The following is a 27732-nucleotide window of genomic DNA, read 5'->3' as shown; positions in this document are numbered from 1 at the left end:
CTTTTCTTCCTCTACAACCGCGCCTGCTTCGTTGTAAATCAAGTTCCGCTACAGAGGGAGGGGAAAACCGCACAAACACGCGAGCATGTGCGCATGGGGCGGGGAGCACCGCGTAGAAGAAAAGCTTCTTCGGAGGCAGCCCGGGCGCAGCGCGGGTTTCGGCACGCCCGGACCGGGGGAGCCGCATCCCCCCTCCCCGCGGCGGGCGGCAGCGGCGCTGGGGAGACGCGGGGAAACAAAGCCGCCGCTGCCGCCGCGCCTCCCGACCCTCTCCCGCCGGGACTGCCGCGCTCCGCCGCCCCGGTGCAGGGTCTGGCAGCAGGGGCGCACCGTGCCCGTCCCCACCCTGCGGAAGGAGGGCCGGGCGGGGGGGCGTGGGGGCTCAGCCCGCAGCACCTCACCGCTCCGCGCCGCCGCAGCGCCGCTCACCGCGCCGCCCGTGCCCCGCCGAGCCGCGCCGAGCGGTGCGCGGGCGCGCCGCGGAGGCAGCAGGTGCCGTGGAGGAGGCAGCGGGGGCGGGCGGTGCTGGCGAGCCAACCGGGGCCCGGCGCGGCGCCGTGAGTCACTAGCGGGCGCGCAGGGCGGCCGGGCGGCTGCTATAAGAGCGCCGCGGGGACGGCCTCCCCTGTGCATGTCTCCGGCTGCCGCCTCTGCTCCTCGGCTCCCCGCCCGCAGCGCCTGCCTGCCCGCGCACCCCGTCCCCGGCGCGGCGATGCGGCTGGACCGGCAGCGTGGAGAGCCGAGCGCCTCGGCCGGTAGGCGCGGCGCGGCGCGGAGGGGGGTCCCGCGCTGCTGGGCGCTGCTGCTGCTGCTCGCCCTTGGCTGCCTGCGCGCCGCCGCCGATGGTGAGTGCGGGGCCGGGGGAGTGGGCTGGGGCCCGCACCGCCGGGGCGGCTCATTCCGCTGCCCCCGCGGCGATTCCGTCTCCCACCGCCCTTTACTTTTGCCTCGCTCTCGTTATTTTCTCCCGCTCTTTCGGACTGCCTGCCCGCTGCTCCGGGGAGAGCGGGGCGGGCCCGGGTGAACAGGGGGGCGCTGCCGCCCCGCCGCCCCCCGTGCCGGGCGAGGCGCCGCCTTCCCCCCGGCGCCCCGGGCGGCGGGAGCGGTGAGGGGGGACCGAGCCCCGGGAGCCCCCCGCTCGCTGCGGGAGGGGCCCGCCTTCCTGATCGATACTAAGGAGGAGGGTCTGAGGGGCTGAGGCCAACGCGAGAGGGTCGGGGAGGATTGGGGCTCTATTGTGGAGGGCGAAAGAGGAGCGTTGGGCAGCTCGCGGCGTTAAAGGTGCTGTCAAACTGCGGTGCACGTTAGGCTTTGTGTTATCCAGCGGTGTTGGCATGGCTCTAGTTCAGGGTCCGGGGTAACCACCGTGAGGGGTCTCCACCTGGTGGCAAGGCTGGGTCCTGCCGGCGCCGGGTCCCTGCTCCCGCGGCTGGGCGCTCGCCAGTAGCGCTGCTCGTGGCCAGCTCCCGGGCTGCCTCCCGGCGTGGAAGCTGTTGCCCATATTGGCAGGGGTCCTGCACAATGAGCCAGTTGGATGGTCGTTTAAGAATATTTTACTCTTAACTGGAGATAGTAATCATTTGGCTGACTCCTTTCTTCCCTGAGGAGCTGAGCTTCAGCCTGCTCTCCTAGGTAGGAGGTGGGCAGTTGGAAGTCTGGATTGTCGTATTGCTCTTAAATCTCCTGACTATTGTCCTAAAGTAGGCCTAAGTGTCTGATCCTGGTGGTGTTTCCTGTAACAGCGTGCGATGTTTCAGACACCAGGTATGTTGGGTAGAGCCCTGCCAGCATGTTGTTGTATCCGGTACTCATACAAAGAGAGGGAGGAGAAATGTCTGCCTAGTCACCTCTTGTCTTCCAGTCGTGTAGGTTGCTCACATGCCTGGTCACAACAGACATGGTTAAATAGCTGTAGAATGAAAGACCAAGCTGGCTGCCACTGAAAGTGCTGCTTCACTGCGCTCAGAAGTCATTACAAGAGATGCACAGTGATGGTAATTAGTAGGCTAGCTAACCAAGTTATTCTGATTGTTCTTTCAGTTTGAGTTAGTGGCCCCATCAGCTCTCTTCTGCTACTAGTTGTAGTTGCCAGGGTCTGGGAAAAGTCTAAGCTAGTTCCTATATGAGCTCTCACAAGGTTTCCCAATCAGGGTTGGAAGCTTTTCTGGGACTTGGTGTCAGATGACAGTACACAAGTGTCACATGTTTGAAGCTGCCCAGACAAGTAATCTGGCAACTTGCTTAAGGGGCTGAGGCTAACAGTGATAGCAGAGATATGGAGAAAGGTAGTTTAACTTGGGTAGTCGGCGTAACTGTGCTCCTTCACCCTACACCCATTGCTGCTTATTAGCCAGCTTCTACTAAATAGTTATCTGGTGAACAGTAAAATAATGTGTTAGCAATCACAGGCCCTGATGTTACTGGTTCTCAACATTTTTCAGCCTAAGATGTATTCCAATGAAGAGAAAATGTGTGAAGGTGCTTCTACTGTAAGATGAGCACATAAAGAGAAGCTTTACATTAGTGGCTGATTGATGCTGATCCAAAATCATTAGGTGTCTGGTGACCGAAGCTGCAGCTGAGGTGACTCCATTGCTTCAAGTAACAGTGGATTAGACTGGTAGTATCTAACTAAATTGGTTACCTGGCATTGTAGAATGGTGCTTGTTGTAGGACAGGGGATCAGAGTTACTGGCTGTAACTAACCATCTTAGCTGGAGCTCATTTCAAGTGGCTGTTAGAGTCTGACAGACATCTTCAGGAGCAGTAGCAGATGCTGACCTCTACCTTTGTGCACCTGTGTAGGTGTTAGGTCTTGTCGATTTTTTTACTTGTTTGTGGGCTAAAAGTAGTTGCTCTGACATTTCACTTGGTATCAGCTGCAGAAGCAATGATATATTCTTGGAACGGTTTGTTGTTAGGATTGTAATTGTAAAGTTACAGCTGTTACTCCAAGCTCAGCTCTGGTTTCTGTTAGCCTTGTGTGTAGCTTCCCTGTAGCATTTGATCAAAATGGTGTTACATTTGTAAGTCACAATGTACTAGTCAGCCTTAGCAAGCCTTTTCTGGTTGTTCTAGCTTGAAACAGGGTAACTAAGGGCCATGGAGTTATTTTGGGATCTCCTTAGTGGCAGGCTTAGTCTAATATCTCTGTATGCTATTTTGGGAAAGGTTGACTGTTCTCACTCTAAACGCCTGGATGAGAAAGTCCTGAAACTAGCAGGAGTCAGTTGTTGCATATTTTATTTCATGCAATAGTACATTAAAACCTGAAATATGTCACCAGGGCCCACAACTCTAACCTTCTTTTAGAGGTTGCTGGACAACAAGGTATCCGGCTTACAACAGGTTCTGATTGTGGCATCTACTCCCACTCTTAGGTGGCTGGGTGTGCTGTCTAGCACAAGGCAAGCTAATTGACTGGCAGCTCATGACCAAGTAGTAGTAGTAGCTTTACAAAGCCACGCTATTAGAAAGCACATGCTGGTGTAATTCCCAACCAGAAAAGGAAACAGGGGAATGGAAACAGTATACACAAGAGCTGATGTTCTGATTTTTGGTACTTTTTGAACACAGTTCCCATAAAAAAAGTTGTTGACTTTATTCTTACAACTGGGTTACTCCCCCAGTAAGGCTACTAAAACATTAGCAGAACTCAGTAAGGTGCTTTTTCACATCCTTGTTCATGGATTTACATGAGACATTCAGCAGATAGAATTGATCCTGTTCTTGCTTGTACTGTCCAGCATTTGTGAGTACCTCATGCCTGATGGCTAGCCAATATAAAGTAAAATGGCTGAGTACCTTCCTTTGCTTGGAAACTGTCTTGCATTTTGCATGTCATACTGAGAGGACATAAAAATAGCAAATAATACTCTACTAAAATTTGATGCCCTTTGAATGCCAGGACAAAGCACTCTCACTAAATGATGCAATAAGGCAAGAAGGATTGAGAGTCTTGCATCATGCTCTGGGCATGTGCAGCCAATACTGATGCACAATCTTACACACTTGCCTGCGTGCATTAAGTGGAACAGCTCTGGCTTAGCTGCTGAAGATGCAGGCTTCTGCTTTTACTGACAGTTATAACAGGGCTTCCAAGATAAAGCACATTCCCTTGAGGGATGGGGTCATACAGTTGTAGAGCTGAAGATACACTGGAAAATGCACTCTAAGGATCTTGCAGAAAGCAGTACCTTACTCAAACATACTAGCAAACCAAGACTTACCAGTTGTGAGACAATGGACTTCATTCCAGAAGGAAGTGATTAATTACCTTGCTTTTTTAGCATCACACTTCTTTTGATGTATACCAAGGAATGTCTCTGGATGCCACTTTTTGAGGGATAACATAAAGGATGAAAACTTGCTCAGCTACAAAGCAGTTATCTAAGCTACCTTTACAGATGTCTTGGGGATTCTGCTGTAATGTGTTAGCAGCAGAGCATTGAAATGCTAATCTGGCTTGACATTAATAAAATTTAAACCCAGTTTGCTTAAAGTTTGAAGAGTTTTGAGAATGTGATGCTAGGTGCAAGGCAGCAAAAGTAATTGTAGGCGCACATTTTTGTAAGCTTGACCCTGCCTTGAAGAGGAAAACTGAGTGAGAATAACACTGAGGCTGTTTGCTGCTCTTTGGCAGGTGACGACTATGATGCTTAAACTCTGCTCTTGTACTATGAAGGAAAGCTTTTGGCTTTACTTTCATGATTGAATAAGGTGATTGCAGAAATTTGGAGCTCAGATCTGGGTTTGTGTTGATGTTATGCTCTTGATTAGGCTGGGTGGCTTCTTGATCAGTGGGGAAAGCAAGAAGGTATTGCTTAACAGTATTGAGGTGTAGGTTCCTTTTTTCATTGAAGGTGCAAGAGCAAAATGTGAAGAATCCCAGTTTGCATGTGGTAATGGACGCTGTATTCCTCAAATCTGGAAATGTGATGGTGATGAAGACTGTTCAGATGGCAGTGATGAGAGTGCTTGTGGTAGGTAATCAAAATAATACCTCTGTAGTAGTACTTGCTAGTTGGAAGTGGGGACTTAACAGTAGATAGCTGGAGAGATACTTTCCTGCCCAGCATTTCAGGCAGTCAGAACACAAGGACAAATTTCTTAGAATAACCACTATTGATTCCTTGTACCCATCTGAGGCAATTGAATTTTCCTGAGTGTTATCTAACTCTCCTGAAATTGGCAACTGAGACAAAGCTTGTGACCAAAATTCTTCACTTACGAGAGTGATGACTGACAGGAACAGAATATAAGCCTGTTCTCAGTTGTTTCTTGAGTACATAATAGAAAATGTTTCCTATTAGCACTCTGCTGTTGGCTAGTTCATGGCTAAAAGCCCTGTTTTATATGTGAAAGTGATTCTGCTGTGTCTCCTGTAAACATTAAGTCTAGCTTTGGCTGCCACCCCTTGCCTTAAGCAGGCATAGAAGCCAAGATAGATGACTAGATTTGCTTGGAGACCAGGCAAAGCATACTCTATATCCATCACTGGTGTGGTTGAACTGCCAGTCTCCTCAGGCAGACCTAAACTATTACCCTAGAGTTACATAGTACCATGCTTCTGTAATGACAAATCAGATGCCTTGACTATAAACTCAGAGTTCAAAACCTAAATATTAACATCAACAGACCTTATTTTAACTTAGGTCTGTTCAAAGCAGCAGCTAATATAAACTAACCGGCTTAGTCTCCTTAGCAATAGTGGTCCTTCAGTGCCTGATTAGATGAATATAAGTGTTTCTCTGTATACAGAGAAATATTTGACTGCTTCCTACTCTGTAGGAAGTGGTTGACAGCACTGTTTACTAGGTTGGTGGGGGGCAACACCAGGCATCCACAAACCAAGGACATTGAATAACTTTCTAGGGCAACAAAGCTGATCCCTGTTAGTAATAAATAAGCTAAGCTCTGGTACCTAAACAAGTGTCTTTTTCTCCCTTGCAGTGAAGAAGACGTGTGCTGAATCTGACTTTGTGTGCCTCAGTGGTCAATGTGTGCCTAACAGATGGCAGTGTGATGGGGATCCCGACTGTGAGGATGGGTCTGATGAGAGTTCCGAACTGTGCCGTAAGTGAACCTGGCATGGTGGTGTAGCCAGGACTCTGAGAAGGGGCATTTTGACTTCCTGCCTGCTTGCAGTCTGGCTCTCCTCCTGAAGCAGGGATGAACTTGTCTCAGGGAGCACCTTCCTAAGTGCTTGGCCTTGTCAGGGTCTTGAGGAGACTTTTCACTGCTTAAAAAGATGCAGAACTGAGTGGGCACTCTTGCACTTGCACTGGTAAGAGATAGCAAGTACCAGGTTTTCCTCACAGTCAGAAGCAGCAAGGAGAACATGATAGGCCTGTCACTGTGGCTTGTCCACCAAGTGATTGCTCTTCTCCAAGGCAGCTGCTTTGCAAGTGCAGCCCCAGTACTACAGAGCTAATGTAGGGACTGGGTATCTGACTACCTGTTGGGTGTGGGAAGCAGTAATGCAGAGGCTTGACTGTGAGGTCTCAGGATTAACAAACACTCTGGTCTGAAGCATCATAACTCATCAAGCAATATAGATCCAGAAAGTGTCATTTTCCTGTGTCAGTAGGATCCACAGTGGGGAATATTTCAGCTCAAGTCCTAGTGCACTTTGGCATTACTCATTCCCACTACTACTTGTTGTAGCTCAAGCTGCTACAGTGTAATCAGCATGCAGCCACAAAGCTACCACTACAAAGGTACCCTTAAAATATTAATCTCTTATGAATTAGAAACATCTTTTTTAACTGAACATTACAGAATAGTATAGCCTTTTCCATCAATTTATACAGATGTTGGCATCTAAATAATTGCAACTTTGTCCAGACCTGAAGCTTTTCAGTCTCAATTTTCAGCACAAATGCTGATACCCAAGATCAGTGGCTCCTAGATTGAACTAAAACTTCTTTTCAATAGACACGAGAACATGCCGGGTAAATGAAATCAGCTGTGGTCCTCAGTCAACTCAGTGTATCCCAGTGTCCTGGAAATGTGATGGTGAAAAAGACTGTGACAGTGAAGAAGATGAACAGAATTGTGGTAAGGAGAGAAATAGTGGTTGCATAACTCTGTTTGAAATTGACTTGTCTGGAAAGGAGCTACCTGGGCAGTACATCTGGGAAGATAAATTTTTGATAGTATCAATATCTTTCCTACATTAATCTTGTTTTGCAGCTACTTAAATCAAACTTTTTGTAGCAATCCTCTATCCTGCTAAATTAAGAGCTACAATAATGTAAGCTTTTTAATGCGTGTCTTTTTTTCTCTGCTAATTTTGGCAGTAGCCATAGGTATGTTTAGTCACTTGGCAAGCCAACTGTCAGAACTTGTTTTCTGGAGAGTTCCTGAAATTGCTGCTTACATTAACAAATTGTCTCCTAAAAGTGTAGTAGCAACTTTTAGCAAAGAGCATAGCTAATCTACCTTATAGTCCTATCCTGAAATATCTGTGGAGCTGGATTTCTGATGTTTGGGTGGCTGGGGCCAGGGGGAGGGAACTTCAGGCTGGTATGCAAGTAAAGCTGCCATTGCAGCACTTGAGCCAGCATTCCTGGCTTATTCAAAAGAATTTGCATACATATGAGTTTTCTGAGGTGTCCTGAGACATACTTGCTGTAACCAAAGCCACAGGGCTGGCTTCCATCAGAACCACCTTACGTGGATGGCCTAACGAGACACAGATCTCCAGAATTTTGCTATGTGTCTGTGGAGTTGCCATCTTACTCAACAAACTAATGCCTTAATCTGCAAGTAAATCTACAGACAGTGTTTCTAATGAAGCTGATAAAACTATGAGCCTAGGCACACTGAGCTATTAGCTACATGGCTATTAAACCAGCATAATTTGTACTGGCATAAATTGCATGGGTGTGCTTAACCACGGGATCAACTCAGGCAAGATCTTGGTCTGTTATCCCTGCTGGTCCAAGCAAATGGGGCACTGCTGTCCTGGGGACCAGCACAAAACACTTTAATTTCAAATTACAGTACATGCTGACCATCAGGCTACCTTAATCTTAGTCTGTACTCTTGAGTTAGCATTTCTTTTACCTTCTGTCTTTGGTTCACAGGGTTAGACCCTGTTTTCTGAAAGACTTACAATCTGAAGGGCAGGACAGCCTAGCTACTTCAGAAGGTTATTTTCACTCAGTAGTTCAAATCTGATGCCTATCACTTACCATGTCCAGAGGCAATGAGGATGGTCTGTGGAACTCAAGTGTCCTGTAGGTGGTCATTTATGCTTCCCTATTGCCTTATACAGGATGCTGATCTTGCATCAGCTAGCAACTGCAAAACAAAATATCTTCATGCAAAAGTCAGCCTTCTTGTGACAATGTACTAATCTGTCTTACTCCCATTACCCCAGGCAATGTGACTTGTAGTCCAGCAGACTTCACGTGCAGCAGTGGGCAATGTATTTCCAAGAGCTTTGTCTGCAATGGTCAAGATGACTGCAGTGATGGTAGTGATGAGCTGGAGTGTGCACCTCCTACCTGTGGAGTTCATGAGTTCCAGTGCAAGAGCTCGACTTGCATTCCCCTCAGCTGGGTGTGTGATGATGATGCTGACTGCTCTGACCACTCAGATGAGTCTCTAGAGCAATGTGGCCGCCAGCCTGCACCTTCTGTGAAGTGCTCTGCCAGTGAGGTGCAGTGTGGCTCAGGTGAATGTATCCACAAAAAGTGGCGCTGTGATGGAGATCCTGACTGCAAGGATGGAAGTGATGAAATCAACTGCCGTAAGTTCACTTGGTCCTTCTCTAGAAGGTACTGGTTGACTCCTCTTTTATTTCCTTTGCTTCAGTAAACCTCAGGAGTAAAAGTCTGTAATGTATGTGTCCTCAGCTTCTCGGACCTGCAGACCAGACCAGTTCAGATGTGAAGATGGGAACTGCATCCATGGGACTAGGCAGTGCAATGGTGTGAGAGATTGTCTGGATGGCACAGATGAAGCAAATTGTAACAATGGTAAGTGTGGAACTGAGCAAGAATAAAGTCTTTGCAGAATATCTGTTGAAGCTGGTAGTCACCCTCACAGTCTTCATTATGTCAGTTATTCAGTGCTCTGGACCTGGCAAATTCAAGTGCAGAAGTGGAGAATGCATAGATATCAATAAAGTGTGTAACCAGCAGAGAGACTGCAAGGACTGGAGTGATGAGCCCCTAAAGGAGTGTAGTAAGTAAATAAACTCCTTGCACAATGCTGATTAATAGATATGCTTAGATATAGCCTCTGAGTTGTCAGATGTCAGCTGAAATGCCCATTGGCCCTTCTTGGTGGCAAATTTATGACTGAGACCAACCTAGTTAATAGGCTAGTTTTATCATAGCCAAACTGGCTGATAGGATGATTTCTTTGTAGTCAGGAAAGCACTTGATTGCATTAGAGACACTGAAACTTCAGGAACCTCAATCTTTATTGCTGCCTGCTTGTAACACAGAGAAAGTGCTGGTAGCTGAGTGAATGTGCATTTGAGAGGGTTCTCTTGTATATGACTTTGAGTGCCAGAACAGTTTATCAGATGTGACAGGCATTGTTAGAAAGTGGATGTGTACCTGGAAAAGTGCTCCGTGGCTAAGACTATAAAACTAAACAAGAATGCCTTCTCAGAAGTGGCCAATTCTTTCTTCTAGACATCAATGAATGTCTGGTGAACAACGGTGGATGCTCTCATATCTGCAGAGATCTCATTATTGGCTATGAATGTGACTGTCCAGCTGGGTTTGAGCTTCTGGACAGGAGAACCTGTGGAGGTATGTATCTAGTAGTTTAACATGGACTCTACTGGTGATATTGGAGGTGAGCATAAATTAAATTTTTGTTTTTACAGATATTGATGAATGTCAGAACCCTGGTATATGTAGTCAGATCTGTATCAACCTGAAAGGGGGCTACAAATGTGAATGTAGCCGTGGCTATCAGATGGATCTTGCTACTGGTGTGTGCAAGGCAGTTGGTGAGTGTTGACGTGACTTTCATATCCCCACTTTAAAATGAATCAGCAAGTGATGCACTGTTTATACTACTGTGATTTTCACACTAGCTATTATGGTGTTACTGATCACAAGTAGCACTTCAAATGATGCCATGATACAGTACTTAGAGCTGCCTGACATAAACTGCTTGTGTCTGCTCCCTGGGCAGGAGGATCCTCCCCATCAAGTTGTGGAGGGAGAAAAGGATGAGGTATGGTACAGCCAAGAGCTCTTTCAGCATCTGTTAGCAAGTGTGGAATGTCAAATACTAAATATGATATGTCATCATATTAAACATCATATTAAAACTTTTTGTAAAAGAAAAGTATGTGACTGAGTATCTAGAAGTACAGATACCAAACTCTTTTCACAGGGAAAGAACCAAGTCTAATTTTCACCAACCGCCGGGACATAAGGAAGATTGGCCTTGAGAGAAAGGAATACATTCAGCTTGTAGAGCAGCTAAGAAACTCTATAGCTCTAGATGCTGATATTGCTGAGCAAAAGCTTTACTGGGCAGACTTCAGCCAGAAAGCAATCTTCAGGTAAATGGGCTTAGCTTCTGAACCTAGTGTACTTCCCTAAACCATCCCATAGTTTTACCCAGGCTATTTCTCTAGTCTCTGGTAATGAAAACTAGATTCCAGCTGTCCTAAAGACAAAGTACAGTTGATGCAAGTTCGCACAGATACCAGTGTGTATGTCTGTTGCACTTCCTAGTAACTGCTGCTACATTTGTACAAAGGGCACTCTGTGGAAAGTCCCACATACATCTTCTGCCTGAAATCTTGTGCAGTATTTGCTGAGGTGCGCCAAGGGATTGTATCTGCAGTGGAAGTGGTTGAAAGCAAGTAATTCTTGTCTTCCAGTGCCTCTATTGATACCCGTGATAAGGTTGGAACACACATCAGAATCCTGGACAACATACACAGCCCTGCAGGAATTGCTGTTGACTGGGTCTATAAGAACATCTACTGGTCAGACTCAACTGCAAAGACCATTTCAGTGGCTAGCCTGGATGGCACAAAAAGAAAGGTTTTGTTTCTCTCTGAGCTGAGAGAACCAGCTTCTATTGCTGTAGATCCTATCTCTGGGTGAGTATTTGTCCAGGTTCTTTTAAAAGAGTGCACCTACCAACTACATGTTCTGATAACTGGCTTAGGTAGCCTTTGTTAGTTATTGGTCATAATAAAGAGTGATACTACACAGTACTATAGTGCATCATACAACATAAATTCTGCTTCACAGCTTTATGTACTGGTCAGACTGGGGTGAGCCAGCAAAAATTGAAAAAGCAGGAATGAATGGATTTGACAGACAGCAGCTTGTGACAACAGAAATCCAATGGCCTAATGGAATTGCTCTAGGTATGTTGAACTTGTCTCTGCCAGAGGTATTCTGGAGCTTAAGCAATTTTTTTGCTACAAAACCAAGGTTATTCTTCAGAGAAGTATTTTCAGCTTCTGAGAAAGGGGAAGCTTCAGTATGCCTGAAGACACTGCATCAGGCATCAACACTTCTCAGATACTGAGATAGTAACTTTTCCTGAACTGCTGTATATTATAGTTGAGGCACAGGCCCATAGGCATCACTGCAGCAGCCCTCTGTATGCTGGAGTGGTAAGAAACTAGGGCAACACTGCCACCATTCTCAAACCTGTGCGTGTTTCAATTCTTGCAGCAAGCTTTGGAGGTTTCCTCCATGTGGACACAAAATGTATTGGTGTTTTCCCCCTCCTAGATCTTGTAAAAAGCCGCCTGTACTGGCTTGATTCCAAACTACACATGCTGTCAAGTGTGGACTTGAATGGCCAGGATCGTAGAATGGTGCTGAAGTCACATATGTTCCTTCCTCATCCTCTTGCTCTAACCATTTTTGAGGTAAGAACGACTTTCTATAGTCATTGTCAAAGATGCTCTTCTTGCTGGTGTGGGGCTGATAGCATCATGGAGGTAATGGGATGCAATGACATTGTCTTCTAGGACCGTGTGTACTGGATTGATGGAGAGAATGAGGCAGTCTATGGTGCCAACAAATTTACTGGAACTGATTTGGTTACCCTTGTGAACAACCTCAATGATGCACAGGACATCATTGTGTATCATGAACTCGTTCAGCCTTCAGGTAATTTCAATACAGTTTATAGTTAAGTCAGTGCATACTTGTAAGTAGCCTGCTCTGCCTGGATGGTGGCAAATGGTATCCCTTCACTGTACAGCTACCTATTCCTACTCCTGCGCTTGGAGCTTCTAATATAGGCAGTCCCATGGGGGTTGAGAGGTCTAGTTGCAATTGCTCTTTCTTGGGTAGGGCAGTTATAAATCTATAACCAGCTGAGACATGTAATTCTTCTAAAACAATTACTGAGCAAATACTTCTGCTGCACACCTGAAGCATGAAGGCTCACTCTTGTTCACTCCTGAATTGCTGTACCAACAGGTAGGAACTGGTGTGAAGAGCAAATGGCAAATGGAGGCTGTAGCTACCTGTGCCTGCCTGCTCCTCAGATAAATGAACATTCTCCAAAGTACACCTGTGCATGTCCTGCTGGGTACTTCTTGCAGGAGGATGGTCTGAGATGTACAGGTATTGTAACACAACTGAGATCATTCCCAGGGTGAATGGGGAAAAGGAGTATGAGAGTATTGAACTGTTAGGGGGAAGGAAATACAGTGCTATAGGCTACAGCTTTGCTAAAATTAATCTGATGCAATTAATCCTGGAGGGGAGGTCCTTATGCTTTAATATGGCCCTTAGAGTCTGCAGGTGCTGTTCAAAGTCCATGCTTTGCTGCTGCATCATCATCATCATTTGCAACAAGATTTTGCACCTCCATGGCTTTCTGCAGACAGCAAGCACAAGGACAAAACATACTCAACCTCTTACAAAGCAGGGGTATAAACTAACATGGCTGTACCTATAAATACACAGATCAAAAGGTGGTTGGCTAATATTGCTGACTGAGGAAGCTTGTACCTCCCTTTCAGTCCAGATGAGCATGCTGCTGTACTAGAGTTGTCACTACTGACTATGCAGCAGGCTTGTTTTGTCCTTGGAATGGAACTAGAAACTCCAAGGTGCCACTGACTGTATTGCATATTGATTCTGGCTGCCACAGAATGCTAAATGCAAGGATGCTGGCCTCCCTTGGCTGCTCTAAAAGGTTGCTATGGGTATCAAAGGTTGTACCTAACCACTAAACTTGTAAAACTAAAATCTTACACAGAAAACCTTATGTGAGGGGTGGGATGGCTTGTGTCTGTTGTGACTTTAAATGCCTGTAATTCATTCCTGATTACTGCCTGGCCTTGTTCTTGGAACTACTTTTCATCAAGAACTCTCTGCTGAGGGTGTGCTAGTGAAATAGTTAATGTCAGTGTTCCCAGTGAAGCTAACAACCTGCATGATCATTTTTGCCATCTGCTGAACCTTCACTACCATGGCTCTCATAGCAAAGCCATTGCAGAACTTCAGGATTAACTGATCTATAATTAGTTCTTGATCTATAATTAGTTTCAGGTACTGGAACAACTGTGGCTTACACTGAGGCTAAAGATACCAGCACAACAGAAAAATCTCCAACTGTTGGACTAGTTCCTGGAGGTACTGGTCCCAATAACTCACACTGCTAAACATTAGAGAAATTAAATGCAAACTGACTAACTAGCCCACGTGGAAGCTTTTTCCTTTGCATGCAAGTAGAGAACACAGGCCAGATCACTTGTGTAGTGTAGCAGCTGGAGCACGTGTTAAACAGATTTAGTTCACATAGGACTGTGGAATCTGTAGGTTCCATGAAATACCAGGAGTGCTCAGAAAAGGCAAGCAATAAAGAAAGCTTCCAACTAATACAGGATGAAGCATGTTAGGCTGCTCTAGCAGAGAGGCTAATCAATTAGGAGCTTCTGGGTTTGGGAAATACTTGCATATTGACAATCTGCCAGCCTGTCAGTACGCAAGCTCACTGCGTCAAATTCTCATGCAGCATTCAACACTAGTGGTACAACCTCTGAAGTAACTGCAGCTGGAAGAACATCAGCAGCTTGGATCATTCTTCCTGCTGGTGAGTAGAGCATTTACTAGCCTTTTGGACCCCATGTTGTGGTGGGACAAGCCACTCTTAGGAGCTTGACCTGACTCTATTCCATGTTTGCAATCTCTTTATTTCCTCACAGTATTGCTGATGATGGCTGCAGCAGCTGGCTACTTCATGTGGCGTAACTGGCAGCACAAGAACATGAAAAGCATGAATTTTGATAATCCAGTTTACCTAAAAACCACAGAAGAGGACCTCACAATTGATATTGGAAGACACAGTGGTTCAGTAGGACACACCTACCCTGCAGTAAGTAAACCTATTATGTCTGAGACTCCAGGTTAATAATTGGAGTAGAAAGGCTGCCAAATGATACCTGAATTGAATTTAGGAGAGGTCTCTGCTTTTGAAAGCTGCTGGCTGCAGGCACTATTGGGCTGAATCAACTGACAACTTTACCCTATAATTAAGGTTAAAGTTCTGGTAGGTAACTAGTGTCTGTACCTAGGATGGGGTAATCTGTGCTGAATGTGGTCACTAGCCTGCAGAATTAGCAATTATGTGTGTTGCTTTGTCTTTTACTAGTGCAACTGTAGCAACCTGTACTTACTTTTTTACAGATATCTGTTGTCAGCACAGATGATGATATGGCGTGAGCACTGGATCAGCAATCACTTTCAGTTTACTTGTGTCTTACACTCTTTGGGGATAGTAACCAGGTTTGTGGCTGAAGGACTTCCTCCATTCTTGGAAGAAAGAAGATACTTTCTGTATTTATGGAACACTTGTGTAAATAGTTATTTTCTACAGCTTAACAACTCTGTAAATACCTGTCCACAACAATTCAGCTGTTAGTGGTTACAGTTTTATCAGTAACCCTTGGGTTGGTTAGTCAGTAACATCACTGACCAAATATAAAGCACTTTCCATAGAAAGCCATATTCCAGCCACAACTTGTAACACCTGTACATATGTCTATAGGCCACTTGTAAATAATTATTGGAAAATCACTATCAAGCACTTTGAAATACTTCAGATGTAAATTATTGTACACTCTTTTTCAATGATTGGGGCAATGGCAATAGGATAAAACGGGTTATTATGATTGCCAAAAATTTGTAAACATAAGTAATTTTATATGTACGATTGCTTCAGTCTTGTCTGTTACCTCTTAGAGGTCTACAAGAATGAATGATCTTTAAGAAACCACTGTAAAACTCAAATGCAGCCAAGGGGATAAAAATAAAATGAGTCAAGCAGTTAAAGTATTGTTCTTGATTATTATGTTAGCACTGAAGTAAAATGACATATCTCCTAAGTTGAAAGCTTTAGTAGGCTGCACTACCACTGCCAGCCAGATCATGAAGTATTTCTTCAATTATTTCAGCAGCATTCTAGGCAGCTAAGACACTTGCTGGGTAACATGTTTGTTCTTGAGAGTAATAGTCTGCACAGAGTAATGGACAGTGTGGGTCTCCTGTCAGAGAAGCCCAGCTGATCTCCTAAGTTAGGACTGACACATGCTAAAATGACACAACTACTGCTGCAATATTTTGAGAGGCAGCACTGGCAGACACGCAAGATGGAGACAGGTCAGAGCTCACCTCTGCCAGGTGAGTGTGAGGTCCTTGCAGTGTCAGGCTATTGGCAGTTACTCCCCATAACTTTTGTAGTATGAGGTGCTGCTTGGCTGTTGCTAATCCTTCCCCCTTCAAGGTAAGAAAAAAATTGCTTATGGTGGGGGGGGATGCAATTTCAAGGCTAAGACATAATTTGGAAGAAGCAATAATCTCTTGGTTACACTTTAGTGATGACATATTAAATCATTCTCAATCAATCTTGTCTCTAAAATAGTAACAAAAAAATCATCAAGTCAGAACTTGGATCAGTTCCTAGGCTTGCTTCTAATGCCTGTTCTCATTGCAGCTACAGCTGGGGTCTGTTCTCTTAATTGTCTTCTTGTATTGTGGACTCCTTTATTAACAGATGAGGACAGCTGCCAACTTGTGCAGGTTTAAAATAAGCTGTTTCTAGCAAGTTCACAACTCTTCGGGGAGTTGAAGCTTCTAACCAACTATCTCTGGCAACTCTTGACTCCAGGCATTTAGGATATCTGGAACTCATGTGGACAAAATTATCTTGCAAAGATTAGGATGTAAGGGGCCTCTATAGTTTCTGGCTAGCAATACTGTATCTATTTTACCAAGTACCTTTTGGGATAAAGTGCCTTTCATAGCTGCGTAATATGTGAGGTTCATTAGTTATGGGGTAGAATTCAGCTTTTTCAGTTAAACTCGTAACTCTGGATACTCTGAAGTTATAAAACAAAACATAATTCTCAGTCAGATGGTTAATTATAAATTCACATGACAGCTACTTACAGGCAAAATGCTCTGCCTTCCCAGTCTTTGTACAGACAGCTCTACTTTTTTTGATTAAGTTCATTGCTCTTACCAGTATCATACCAAATGGTATGAGAGACCTGTATGACCAATAAAGACATTTCTTTCTGAGGTTAATATTTATCTGATGTAGCAACTCAAGCCTATTTTAGGAACCTGAGGTAATTTTTACAGACACTGGACTCTTAAGAATTTGTTTTCTGACTTTACTCCAATGTGCTGAACAAAGTATAGTGCCTTGAGAAACAAAATTTATTCCTATAGTCTAGAGGGGACTTTACACTTTACCAAATAAAATGTGTATGGCTTCATATAGCAGGAGGGAGGAGTGGGGAGTATAAGGCAGTAGCAGGAGATGATACAAGATGGCTTGTACTTATTTGCAAATGTTGTTTGGTTTTTAGTCTCACTAGGTTTATTCTTTCCTGCCCCTCTTCATTTTTGTGTTATGAAATCATTGTTTACTTCCACAGCAGGCTTGGATAGTGGTCAGAGATTCCTTCTGTAAAAAGAGATCCAGCTTGCATTGACAAATACCTTCCTCTTTTTTAACAGTTTTTTTCCCCTGCCATCTGCAAGTGTTTTACTCTGTTTTACTCCTTGTCTTATGACTCCTTTGGCATCTAGTGAAGGTGGTATAGCCATACTGAGTACTCCTACAGCAGCACCCTGTGGCTGTGCTGGTGTCCACTGAAGGAATTCTCAGTCAGCATCCCAGTCTCAGCTCCTCAGCTGCAGTCTCATGGTATCCCAGAACAATGGGACATTAATAACCTCTTTGGTCAGATTTCATTGTTAGGTTGGTTTTATATTCCTCCTGAAGAATTTTCTACTTATAGAAACAAAAATATGACTGTAGTTTGTTATTGAGGTAGTATCAAGGTAATGGTATAGTTTTTGCTTCCCAGAAAAATAAACAAACCCTCTAGTTCTAAATACTGCCTATTTCTGTTCAGTGTCTGCTGGCCAGTGTGAGTGCAAAGCTAAATTTGAATCTTGTGAACATGCAGATTTCTCTTGACATACTTCCTCTGCCCCCACTTTATTTTCTGCCTCCTCTTTGATCTGCCTTTGTTTTTATAGCACTGTAAATATTTTACATTATTGCTCAGAGAGAAATTAACATTAAAGGAATTGATGCTGTGCGTGTGATTTTCTTCCCCTTCTGCACCTTGTTCCTCTACAGCTAGCTACAATATGCCTTTTCCAACCCAACTTGTATTTGCCTACATTTTTAATGGACATACCTTTTTTCCAATCAGATCTTTCCTAAAACAGCAAAGATGTATTTATCTATTTTTATGTAAGTGTTGAATTTTGGTAGATAAGAGAAGTATAAAAACAAAAACTTAGGCTGGAAGAAACAGTGTGAGAGTCCTCAGATAAAGTAAAAAGGATTCAATTGCAGAAGCTCTCTTCATTTCACAACCTGGATATAAGTGGAGGTCTGCCAGTACTTTCTGTAGGTATGGCACAGCATGTCTGGGAAGAAATGTGCCCATGTTCCTTCTTTGAGCTGCCCCACAACAGTGGTTGGTGTTGTCACTTACTGGAAGAAGGTGTTTGGAGAGGTCTGTCTGCTCTGTGGAAGCCAACTTAATACATTCCTTGCTTGCTGGTTTTTGCTTTTCTCCTGAAAAGAGAAAGAGCTTTGATATTTGCCCATATTGATGAAAAATTCTTCAGAGCAGGGGAGGGGCAGACAGGCTGTGCAATCAGGCTGCTGAATATCCAGGCTGTTAAACATCTAAAATAAAGACTGCCTGTGGAAAGAATGATTGTCTTATCTCCTTGCACAGCCCTTGTTGGGACACTTCCACACTGCTGTCAAGCAGGGGAAAATGCTTCATATCATACATGAAACTTCCCCCCACCCCAAGAACCTAAACATGTAACTGAAGGCTAACTTCACTAAAATACTCTGCTATGTCATAAATTGCTTGAAGATAGGAAACACTAAGCATTAAATCAAAACAAATAATTGTGAAAAATACATTTCACAGAAATGGATTTTTGCTGTGCAATGTCCTTTGTAGAAAAACTAGACAGTTTTAAGGTAATTTTTTCCCTCCTTCCTATGAAGATCCTTTCCTAGATCCTTTCCTAGAGTCAAACTTCAAAATACATCGGAATGTTTTATAATGTCAGTGCATATACTTGAAGCTGATAGGTGGATAGCAATGTAAAAAGATTAACTTAACATTCAGAATACTTGTTTCTTTCCAGTGAAAGTATTTTCAAAAGAGTGATCATTGAATACAGTCAATGCCACAATCATCTAGAAATAGTGCTGCATGTTCTAATGTCCCTTTTGTGGAGGTGTGCAGCTGAGAAGTGTGGTTCGGTTTAGACAGCTTGTTCCTTTTTTGGACCCTTAAATATATGAGAGCTCATATATGCATTTAAATCTAACTTTCTTAAAAGTTAGATTATAATTCCATAGTGTATTGTGGCTGCTGCTGTCTAAGTTAGAAATGCTGTTAGTTTCTAACTTTTTGGCTGGTGCTTCTAGTGGTAAAAAAGATTCATCCTATTAACTTTCTACAAATAATGATCCTTAATGAAGCCTCAGTACAAAATTTAAGTTACATGTGCTGTATTCATACAGGAGCAACTTGGTCATTCTGGTTTTACTAGAAGGTTTTACTGATTATTCTTTAATTAGACAGCATTCAACTCACTGCCTCTTTTCCCCCCCACTTTTTTTTTTGGTGAAGGAATAAGTGGAAGTGATTTAGGGGCAGAGGGTGGATGGTGTCTGTTGAATTTATGTGTAAGTTTTTGGTTGTGATCCGCACACATTATCAAATTCTTGGTGCCAGGTAAAGCCTGGTGATTTTGTAATTGTAGCATACCTATATCTTGTCTCAGAAATAGAGTCTGAAGAATTGCTTGGACAGAAGTGGGTAGCTGGCAGATTGTAGCATATAAAGAGCTATTTCTTCATAGCCCTTTGTGTTTCTGGCAGCCTCCTCTGCTAGTTTACTTTATGTAAGTGAATGCAGAGAAAGAAAAGTTGTAAAACTGCTTGCTTACAGAGAGCATAATTCAAATGGTGTCATGAGGACTGCATTTCAGTATTTGATGTAGTGCATCCATCTGAGAGAAAAACCACTCAAAAAAGTCATTTTTCACCATCTTATGTTTCAGATGCAAATACCCTCTGACTGCTGAGGACTAATGTTTTGTTAGCTGTCTTTGTAATTTGAATGTCACAGGCAAGCAGTGGATGGTCCCAATACATGATATGGCATAAGTGTCCCTTGCTGACCATCAAGAATCTCTATCAGAAGGCTGTTTAGTGCTCCCTGTATTAGCATAACAGACATGACTGTCATTAGGAGCTACCCCAATGCTTTCTTTCAGTGTTCAGCACTTAAAAGGATCCACTCTAGAGTAGGCCTCTGCAAGTGGCTGTGACATATAGCTTTGATAATTAGACCTGACATTCATTTTGTTCTTTTCATCTGACACTTCAGTAGCAGTTAGTTAATTTAACACTAAGTGGCAGTTTTTTACATGGTACTGTAGGGGCAACAGAGAAAATGAAACTGCCTTTAAATTACCTCAGAATAGAAGGAAGTCATGCAGCCAGCCTGGTCATTAGGAGCCTAACAATCACATTAATGAATCAGTGAAGAATTGAAATAATCACAAGTTATGTAAATCAGTTATCTCCAGAGCCTGTTGGCCTGTAGGGAAGAAGTGAAGCTTCACTATCTGCCTCAAGAGACAGGGCTGAGCTAGAGGTCTGCTGTGAGAAGCTCGATCATCACCAGAGACTATTCCAGTATCTCTGGTGTGCTTAGATCTGTGCCAGCTTCCCCTTTGCCTGCACTTCCTCTTTTCCTTGTTTTTGAGAAGACTCTTGATGCTGTAAAATGAGGTCTTTAGTGTTAGCCATAGTTCACAGGAAGGAATCTGGTCCAAATTCATAACAATCAGAAGCAATCACATGGGTAAATCCAGAAACAAAAGTAAGAGATGCAGAAGCCCCACTGCTCACGTTGCAAAATGTAGGGCACCCAAAAGAGCAGACAAAGTCTGGGAGGCCTCCATTAGGCCTGCAGCAACATCCCTATGTGCTCCTTGAAGGAGTCCCTGCCAGGAAGTCTGGGTCTTATGAAGTCTCCAGTCCTCTTCTGAGGGCAGCGTACAATGCCTCATCCATCTGTTGAAACAAAGGATCAAGGTCTGATAATCAGGCAGAAGGACATCCTATGTTATTTAAGATTTTCAGCAATTAATAATAAAAGTGGGGCAATACCTTGAAGATGAGGGCATAGAATCAGTTTAAGTCAAAGGACAAGCTGCCATATTAATTCTTCTTGCAGGGAATCATTCTCAGTACAAGCTGTTAATTTATAAGCTGCATTAAATACCATTTTCAAGTTTGACTATAAATGAAAATCCAGAAGACCAGCTAGGTACAGATCAGCTCTTAAAATTATAAGGATTAAAAGGGCCATTACCTGGCAGTAGTAGAGTATATACATTACTAATGATTTAATTTTGTTTCTTTGTGTTTGTTACAAATAGGGAGGAAATGGAATCAATGTCTTTTCATCTTGGCAAATTTGTAGCTTGATTTGCTAGGAACTTACTGTTTGCTTTTAGAAGCAGTACACAGAGAAATGTACTGAAAAAGAGCCCAGTTCGTTGGAGAGAGGAAACAAAACTCAGAGAAATCCTCAGCCTGGCACAGAAGAAAATGCCTTGCTCAGCAATTTATCTTAAGTACGCAAGCTGACACAGTTAGCTATGAAGAGGAATTGTCACGGGATTCCTTGGCACTCTGGAGTTTCTGTGTGCTGGTCCATCATGTTTGATTGTTTAAGCTTCATGGACCTTAGAAGTATAGACAGTATAGTCCTGTGCTTTGTAAGGAGTCACAGCTGCCTTCAGATTAGGTATGCATGAAAGGCTATTAAACAGCTCATGTGGTAAGGAAGGGGAAAGTGTGTTGCCCTCATTCTGCTATTTGTTTCCTGCTTCATCTAAGGCAAATCTCTTCTATGCCTCAGCTTTCCCACTTGTACCAAGTCATGGGGCTATTGCAAATATAAACCAGAGCTTGTAAAGCTCTAGTGGAATGATGGGTGCATATGCATAGCAGTACTCATATGCAGAAGCACACTTGTATGGGCACATTTCACTTAAAGATGCCCAAAGCCATGATCTAACCAAATTTTAGCAGAGACCTCAAGTGAGTTGTTCTGGTCTTCTGCCTCTGTGTTTTTCTGGTAAGCAGTGTAGGTGATTGTCCTGGTTTTGGCCAAGGACAGGGTTAGTCTTTGGCAACAGCCAAGAGAGGGGGTGGCCAGACCATATCACCACCATATCACCTCAGATCACTGCCAGGAGCAGGCTAAGGGACTCTTTCTTCCAAGAAGACTGAGATTTCTGGATGGGAGAAAGCATGGTGGGGAAAGGCTGGTTGGGATTCCTTGTGGGCTTTCCATGTAAATGATTTCTATGTCTTACACATTTTGTTATTAATGTGGTTTTTGTAACTGTTAATTTTCTTATCTCTTTGCTGTTTCCAGTAAATTGTTCTTACCTCAACCAGATTTTAACCTTTTGTGCCTCTGATTCTCCTCTCCATCCTGCCAGAGTGGGAAGCATGAGGGGAAGGGGGGCAGTAAATGACAATTTGGTTTGGGAGAGTCTCAGTAGGGCCATTGAACTGGGGAGTACCATTCCTAAACTACAGATGTGTACCATAAGGATGTTTACTTCTTTGTTAGTTGTAAGATTTTGCATTAAACATGTGGTTCTAAAGGAGAGAGAAAGCAGAAATTACATATATATGAAGTTTAATCCAACCACATAAATTGTGTATATGTTCATTCTGCTAGACTTACTGCATTAGTAAGATGCATGTTTGAAAGAAATAGAAAGAGTAAGCACAGAATATTATGTCATTAACTGGATTTCAAATAGCCATGGAAAAATCCTTGGAGGTAATTTTGTACAGCCTACTGCTCAGAGCAGGGCTCCTTTCAAAGCTAAATCAGGCCGCTTGGCTGGGCAAGTTTTGAGTTTGCCGCTTAGATCAGACTTTATTACTCAGATTTGATTAACATATCTTTATGATGCTCATTTCTTCTAGCAATGAGTTGACAAGGCTTTCTGGTACAAGGACACAAAACAAGGTATTGTTCTTTGAAAAGAGAAATGGACTCAAATGCAGATGTCAGCCATCAGAGCAGTAAGAATGAGATCTTTGGCACAATTAGCATAATGCTTTCAATGAAAATAAATATATTTCAAGACCTGACTCCTGAAGCAAGTTTATATATTGACATGGTTAAGACTGATTTTTTTTTCTTAACTCTCAACCTCAGTCAGTAGCTCCAAGACTCATATTGTGCATATATTCAGGTTACATGGGAAGTTCAATGATAATCTGGATGTACTTTACGTTGTTTGGAAGTCTCATACACATGCCTACTGTACTGGTCATGCATTAACAGCATAAAACATTTTCAAAAGCTTCAAGCTAATAGTGTCAGAAAAGACCTTAAGGACATAGTGTTGCTGACTTTCAAATGTTTCTATTCAGTTTTATAGGACTATGCCACTAAGAATATTTTTTAAATCAAAAGTTCTCTTAAACTTAACAAAATTATGATACATTGCTATGATTGTGTCATTTACATTGTGATAGTGCTAAACCATCTATGTCCCAAAGAAGTGGAGAATTTATCAAAAGTGTAAGTAAAAGGAGAGACAAAGGAAAGCGTCTTGGGCTGATTAGTTTCTTCATCCCAAAGACAAAAAGTAAAAATCAAGTTAACATATGTATATGTACATGTATCAGTATACCATTTTGTCTTTAGGACAGAGGACTGGCATAGAAGCTGAATGTACTGTACCAATCTGCCCATCCTTTGCTGTGTTAAAGGAGGACAGTTGAATAAAATGTGGTATTAGAAAACTGCCTGGTGGCATTAAAAAAAAAAAAGAAATCAGTAATTTGTTAGTTCTTTGATAAAGCTGAAGTACTGAACATGTAAACGGTTCCCTGACTTTGCCTGTTTTTGTTCTAATCCTGCACTTCCTTCTCCCTGGAAATTGGCATTTTTCCACTGTAATTGGTCTTTTTTAAAACAGTCATGAAGAAATGTTTCATTTCTGTGTTAATATTGCCACATGGTGCTTTCATTTTTAGTTTGTACAGTGCTGATCTTCCTTCTCAACAGACTCCTGAAGTCATTAGCAAACACAAGCAGTCCGGGATAATCAGTTACATAGGAAGCAAGACATCAGAGTCAGTATTATAGGAAGAGACATCTTTCTGCTGGAAGCTATGTCACCCCTGTATTGTTGATGACATCAAAGCAATCAAACGGGTTTTTTTCTTTTCTCTGCTGAGTGCTCAAGTTTGTGCTTGAAGTGCTGAGCATTCAAGTTCACATGCTGAAGAAATAAATTTCACTGGTAAGTTGGCAGACCATTCCCCCACCTGGCTTCTCTCCCCTTGCCCTTCTGCAGTAACACAAAAGGAGCAGAGAGATGTGCCTGCAGGAGAACTGAACAATTTGGAGTGTGTTGTGGCAGGAGCTCGCACTGAACTGGAGCACTGCTGCAGCCTGGCAGACCCTTTGCAGAGTGGTCCCCTGTGGGACTGATCCTCTTGGCACTGGGGGACCGGGACAGCCCTGAAGAAGCCAAGGAACACAAAGGTTGCACGGTTGTTCAGTTCCTTCCCTTGCAGCTGGGACCTGTGCCAAGCACGGGCGAGCCCTGAGGATGTGAGCTGTCTCTCCCCCTCCTCCCTGCAGCAGCTGTGCACTCCAGCACCCAAATAAGTCTTAATCACTCCGTGGTGGCTCTTTTGTTCAACTGTTTTTAAACTTAGAGACCCCTTTATGCAGTCAAGTTAACACAAGATTCGGGGCTTGAATCTGTATTGTTGTCTGCTTTGTGCAGTAATTTAATGGGCATGACAAATGGTAGCTGAACAGCACTAAACCCTTGACCAGCTTTTTTTTTTGTCTTTTGTGTACAGACGATCGATTATACAAGAGGCAAAATAGAATAGCTTGTTTGATGTAAAACAAGCTGCAAATTTTGTCATATTGTCTTCGCATCCTTACTGCAATTAATTAAAATTCACTTCGTGCAACTAAGGAAGGAGAGGCTCATACTGAGATACATTCATGACCTGTACCCAGGCATAACAATTGACATTAGGTGTAGCATTGTGCACACTTAAGATGGAACAATTTTTTCCCCTGTATGTTTATGAATGTTTGCCCTGTTTTCAACAAAATCAAAACAAAATTATTAGCTTTAGATAAAGGGGGAGAAAGAATGGCACAGATTACAAAAAGTACCATGTATTAGGAAGGTTTTTTTATTGGTTGCTGCTTCAGTGTTAGATATAATTTCCTTTTTTACAGTAAAAGAATATAATTTTCTGTGTCTGAGATATGATCATGTGGAGTCTGGAGCACAGTGCTTCCTCAAACATCCACACAAAGCTGGAACCCTGGAACTGAAACCTGGTTTCTTCAAAGTAGCAGCTTCACAGCCAAAGCAATAGTGTGGAAGTAACAGTCAACTAAGTTCAGCAGGACACATTTTACAGAAGAAAAATCTCCAGGATCAGAATAGCCTAAATGGTACTGGTAATGAAGATATTACTGAGATTAATTGGTTAAATTTACAGCAAAACTTTGCTATCTCAATTATCAGGTATCTTGTTGACTGCTCTGTGCAGAAAACAGCAGTCTTTGTGCAAGGGAAAAATGTCTGTGATGCTGTAGAAGTCTGGAGTGTATATTTATTGCATAGCAATTTAATCTTCTTGAGTTGATAGGGTTTGTCACAATTATACCAGCTTAAGAAACCAATGAAGCTTTAAGGACACACTCTGAGTTTAGAATATCCCCTCTCTTCTAGGATAATTTTGATCTGCCTTTAAAAAACAAAAGAGAGTTTTCTTCGGTTTTTTGGATTGGGAAATCTATTTTTACCACATGGTGTTAAATCCCAGAAGGAATTCTCTTGAAATTATGCAAAGAAAGCATATATGACATATTTCAATAGTAACATTCTAAAATTCAAACTGCCTTGGCTGATAAAGGACATCTTCATAGGTTTAAATATTTAAATAGGTAGAATTATCTGTGTTACTTTAAAAAAGAAAAAAAAACCTAAAAAAATCATTGGAAGCAAAATTTTATCTTCTGATGTACTCAGATGCACATGTAAATCCAGCACTATTGTGAGACATGAACTGATTTGGGTGATATGTCTATTTAACAAGCAGAAAGAACCATGTTATTTCAGGCCTTCTGGAAAAAAAACACCTATACTTGAATGTGAAGACCCATGAAACAGAGCAAATGATTGCTTTAAGAAAAGAATATTATTTAATTTTTTGGTATGTAACAGTGTTATGTGTTTTAATGGAAGAAAATTAATAAATATAACAATGTCAGCCACCAGCAGGAGCAAGAAAATTTGCACAGAGAAATAGTCTTTTCTAAAATAGCTGTTTCATAGCCTTTATTTTTTGTGCTGTACATCCACCAGAGGCTAAAGCTATGATGTCATGGATACTTTCCTCATGACACGTTGTTGTGTCCACCATGGAGGGCAGCATGATAAATTTTCATCAGGCAGTCTGTCACCCAGCTGGCAGACAGTGAAATACAATACCGTCAGAGGGCAAGCCAATAAAGAAAAGAAGACAGAGGCACAAAGTTTTTCTGTCTTATGACCACCATTTTAGTTATGCTAATCCAACAAATTAAATGCAAGAAAATCTACTTAAAAGGCAATGTTATGCTCCAGCTGCCAAAAAAAAATCCAGAAATTGCAGTGTGATGCTGCTTCCAAAATGTGCCCTCTCCACGTGCACATGCACACGTACACACACACACACACAGAGTGTGGCTGTGTCATGCTCAAAAGAAATGCTGAATGTTCCCTTTAAAGGGAGCCAAGCAGACAAGTGAGTAGATTAGTGTTGTTAGAACAGCTGGAAATGGGGTTTTCTGTCTGGCCCTTTTCAATTTGTTCTCATATATTGCATTAATAGTCTGTTTTCTGCTGTAAGAAAGAGGGGAAAGAAAAGCAGCAGATAAATTCCTTGTTTAGCATTTCCATTGTCTTTCATGTTAATGGGCTTTCCCAGGCTCAGGGCTGTACCTTACACTATGGGGCAGTCTGTAATAATTCCTCTGAACAACTGGCTGTTATGCTTGAGTATTAACCTGTAGGCTTAATTCTGCATCAGAGGATAGATCCTTGTTAGACCATTTTCTACTCCCTTTTCACCACAGACCATGTGTACTAAAATATTTTCTTTCCTGTGATTTAAACAAACATTTGTTTCTATGGCATGGGATTCACCAAGAGTTACTTGTAATAAGGAGACAACTGTATTTTGGTTTCTACTATTTTAATTTCAGATTATGTTTTAAAGATAATAAGAAGTTGTTTTATTGAATTAAAATAGGACCATTGTTCCTATATTTGTAGATTCTTTCCCAAGAGCTTCTTCTGTACCAGCTCAGTTCTCTTGTGATTATATGCCTTTCTTAGACAAGCTGAAAGGGGGTCATGTTACTAAACTGAGATTTTACTTTTTAAACAAAAGGGGTTTGGGTCCTGTAACTGGTAACTGAGGCCAAACATTGTATTATGAAGCTGAATAAAAACCAGGCTCTCCAGGCAGTTTCCTGCTCAAGGAATTCAAAGTTGGTTAATTGGACCTTGAAGCGGAAAACCTATGAGCTGTTTTGCTACTGCAAATCTGAATCTCTTAGGAAGACGATGTACTTTCCTTCTCAGAGGGCAGGGTGGGTATCCTCTGACTGTTGGGAAAGAGTGTGAAGGGTTTCAGCATACAAAACTATTTATCCACCTAATTACAGACAGAAAGAACCAAATAGACAGAAAGAATCCAGTAAACCATCATGAGAGAAAGATTATAGAGAACACATAGATTTTTGGCTCATCACAGTATGATTACACGCAATTTGTTCTGGGGCCTCAGTGGCCCTCAGCCATTCAGCAGCACCCTGGGAAAGGTCTGAAAAGGAATTGCAACTGTTATTGACATCATGAGCCATAAATCTTCCAGAATTAATATTTCTTAATTACCAAGACACCTGATGAAAAATTGCGTTCCAGAACAACGGTCCAAGCATGCCATTAAAGACACAAGCATGATGGCAGCATTGGCTGTGTTAGCATCACACTCTGCAACTTGGTGCCCAAGAAGGTGTGAAACACAGATCCCCGTGGCTGACTCCACATAGAAAGTGCAATTTCAAGTGAT

General features: G+C 42.7%; 1 protein-coding gene across 2 annotated transcripts; it reads left to right on the top strand.

Annotated features, from left to right (window-relative positions):
- The first annotated feature begins 79 nt into the window (after positions 1-79).
- VLDLR (very low density lipoprotein receptor) lies at positions 80-18205 on the top strand. 2 transcript variants are annotated; one of them, XM_030968489.1, is made up of 19 exons: positions 80-845; positions 4863-4982; positions 5953-6075; positions 6937-7059; positions 8387-8758; positions 8865-8987; positions 9073-9195; positions 9654-9773; positions 9851-9976; positions 10369-10540; positions 10865-11089; positions 11244-11362; positions 11736-11875; positions 11978-12119; positions 12435-12581; positions 13509-13598; positions 13981-14058; positions 14171-14340; positions 14652-18205. In XM_030968489.1, the coding sequence occupies exons 1-19, from the start codon at positions 86-88 to the stop codon at positions 14685-14687; spliced, it is 3309 nt and encodes a 1102-aa protein (XP_030824349.1). In that variant the 5' UTR covers positions 80-85; the 3' UTR covers positions 14688-18205. The 2 variants fall into 2 exon arrangements, with proteins under 2 accessions (XP_030824349.1, XP_030824350.1); XM_030968490.1 differs by lacking the exon at positions 13509-13598.
- Positions 18206-27732: the final 9527 nt, after the last annotated feature.

The sequence above is a fragment of the Camarhynchus parvulus genome, chromosome Z (assembly GCF_901933205.1).
Source record: "Camarhynchus parvulus chromosome Z, STF_HiC, whole genome shotgun sequence".
Classification (NCBI taxonomy): domain Eukaryota; kingdom Metazoa; phylum Chordata; class Aves; order Passeriformes; family Thraupidae; genus Camarhynchus; species Camarhynchus parvulus.
The sequence above is the reverse complement of the archived record's forward strand: the minus strand, read 5'-3'. Positions and strand labels throughout refer to the sequence as shown.

Bases quoted from the DNA above. Each gene is read 5' to 3' on its own strand.
- VLDLR (XM_030968489.1), top strand. From the start codon at position 86: ATGTGCGCATGGGGCGGGGAGCACCGCGTAGAAGAAAAGCTTCTTCGG. The intron at 6,076-6,936 runs GTAAGTGAACCT...TCTTTTCAATAG, and splicing joins TGAGAGTTCCGAACTGTGCC to ACACGAGAACATGCCGGGTA. The intron at 11,876-11,977 runs GTAAGAACGACT...ATTGTCTTCTAG, and splicing joins TTGCTCTAACCATTTTTGAG to GACCGTGTGTACTGGATTGA.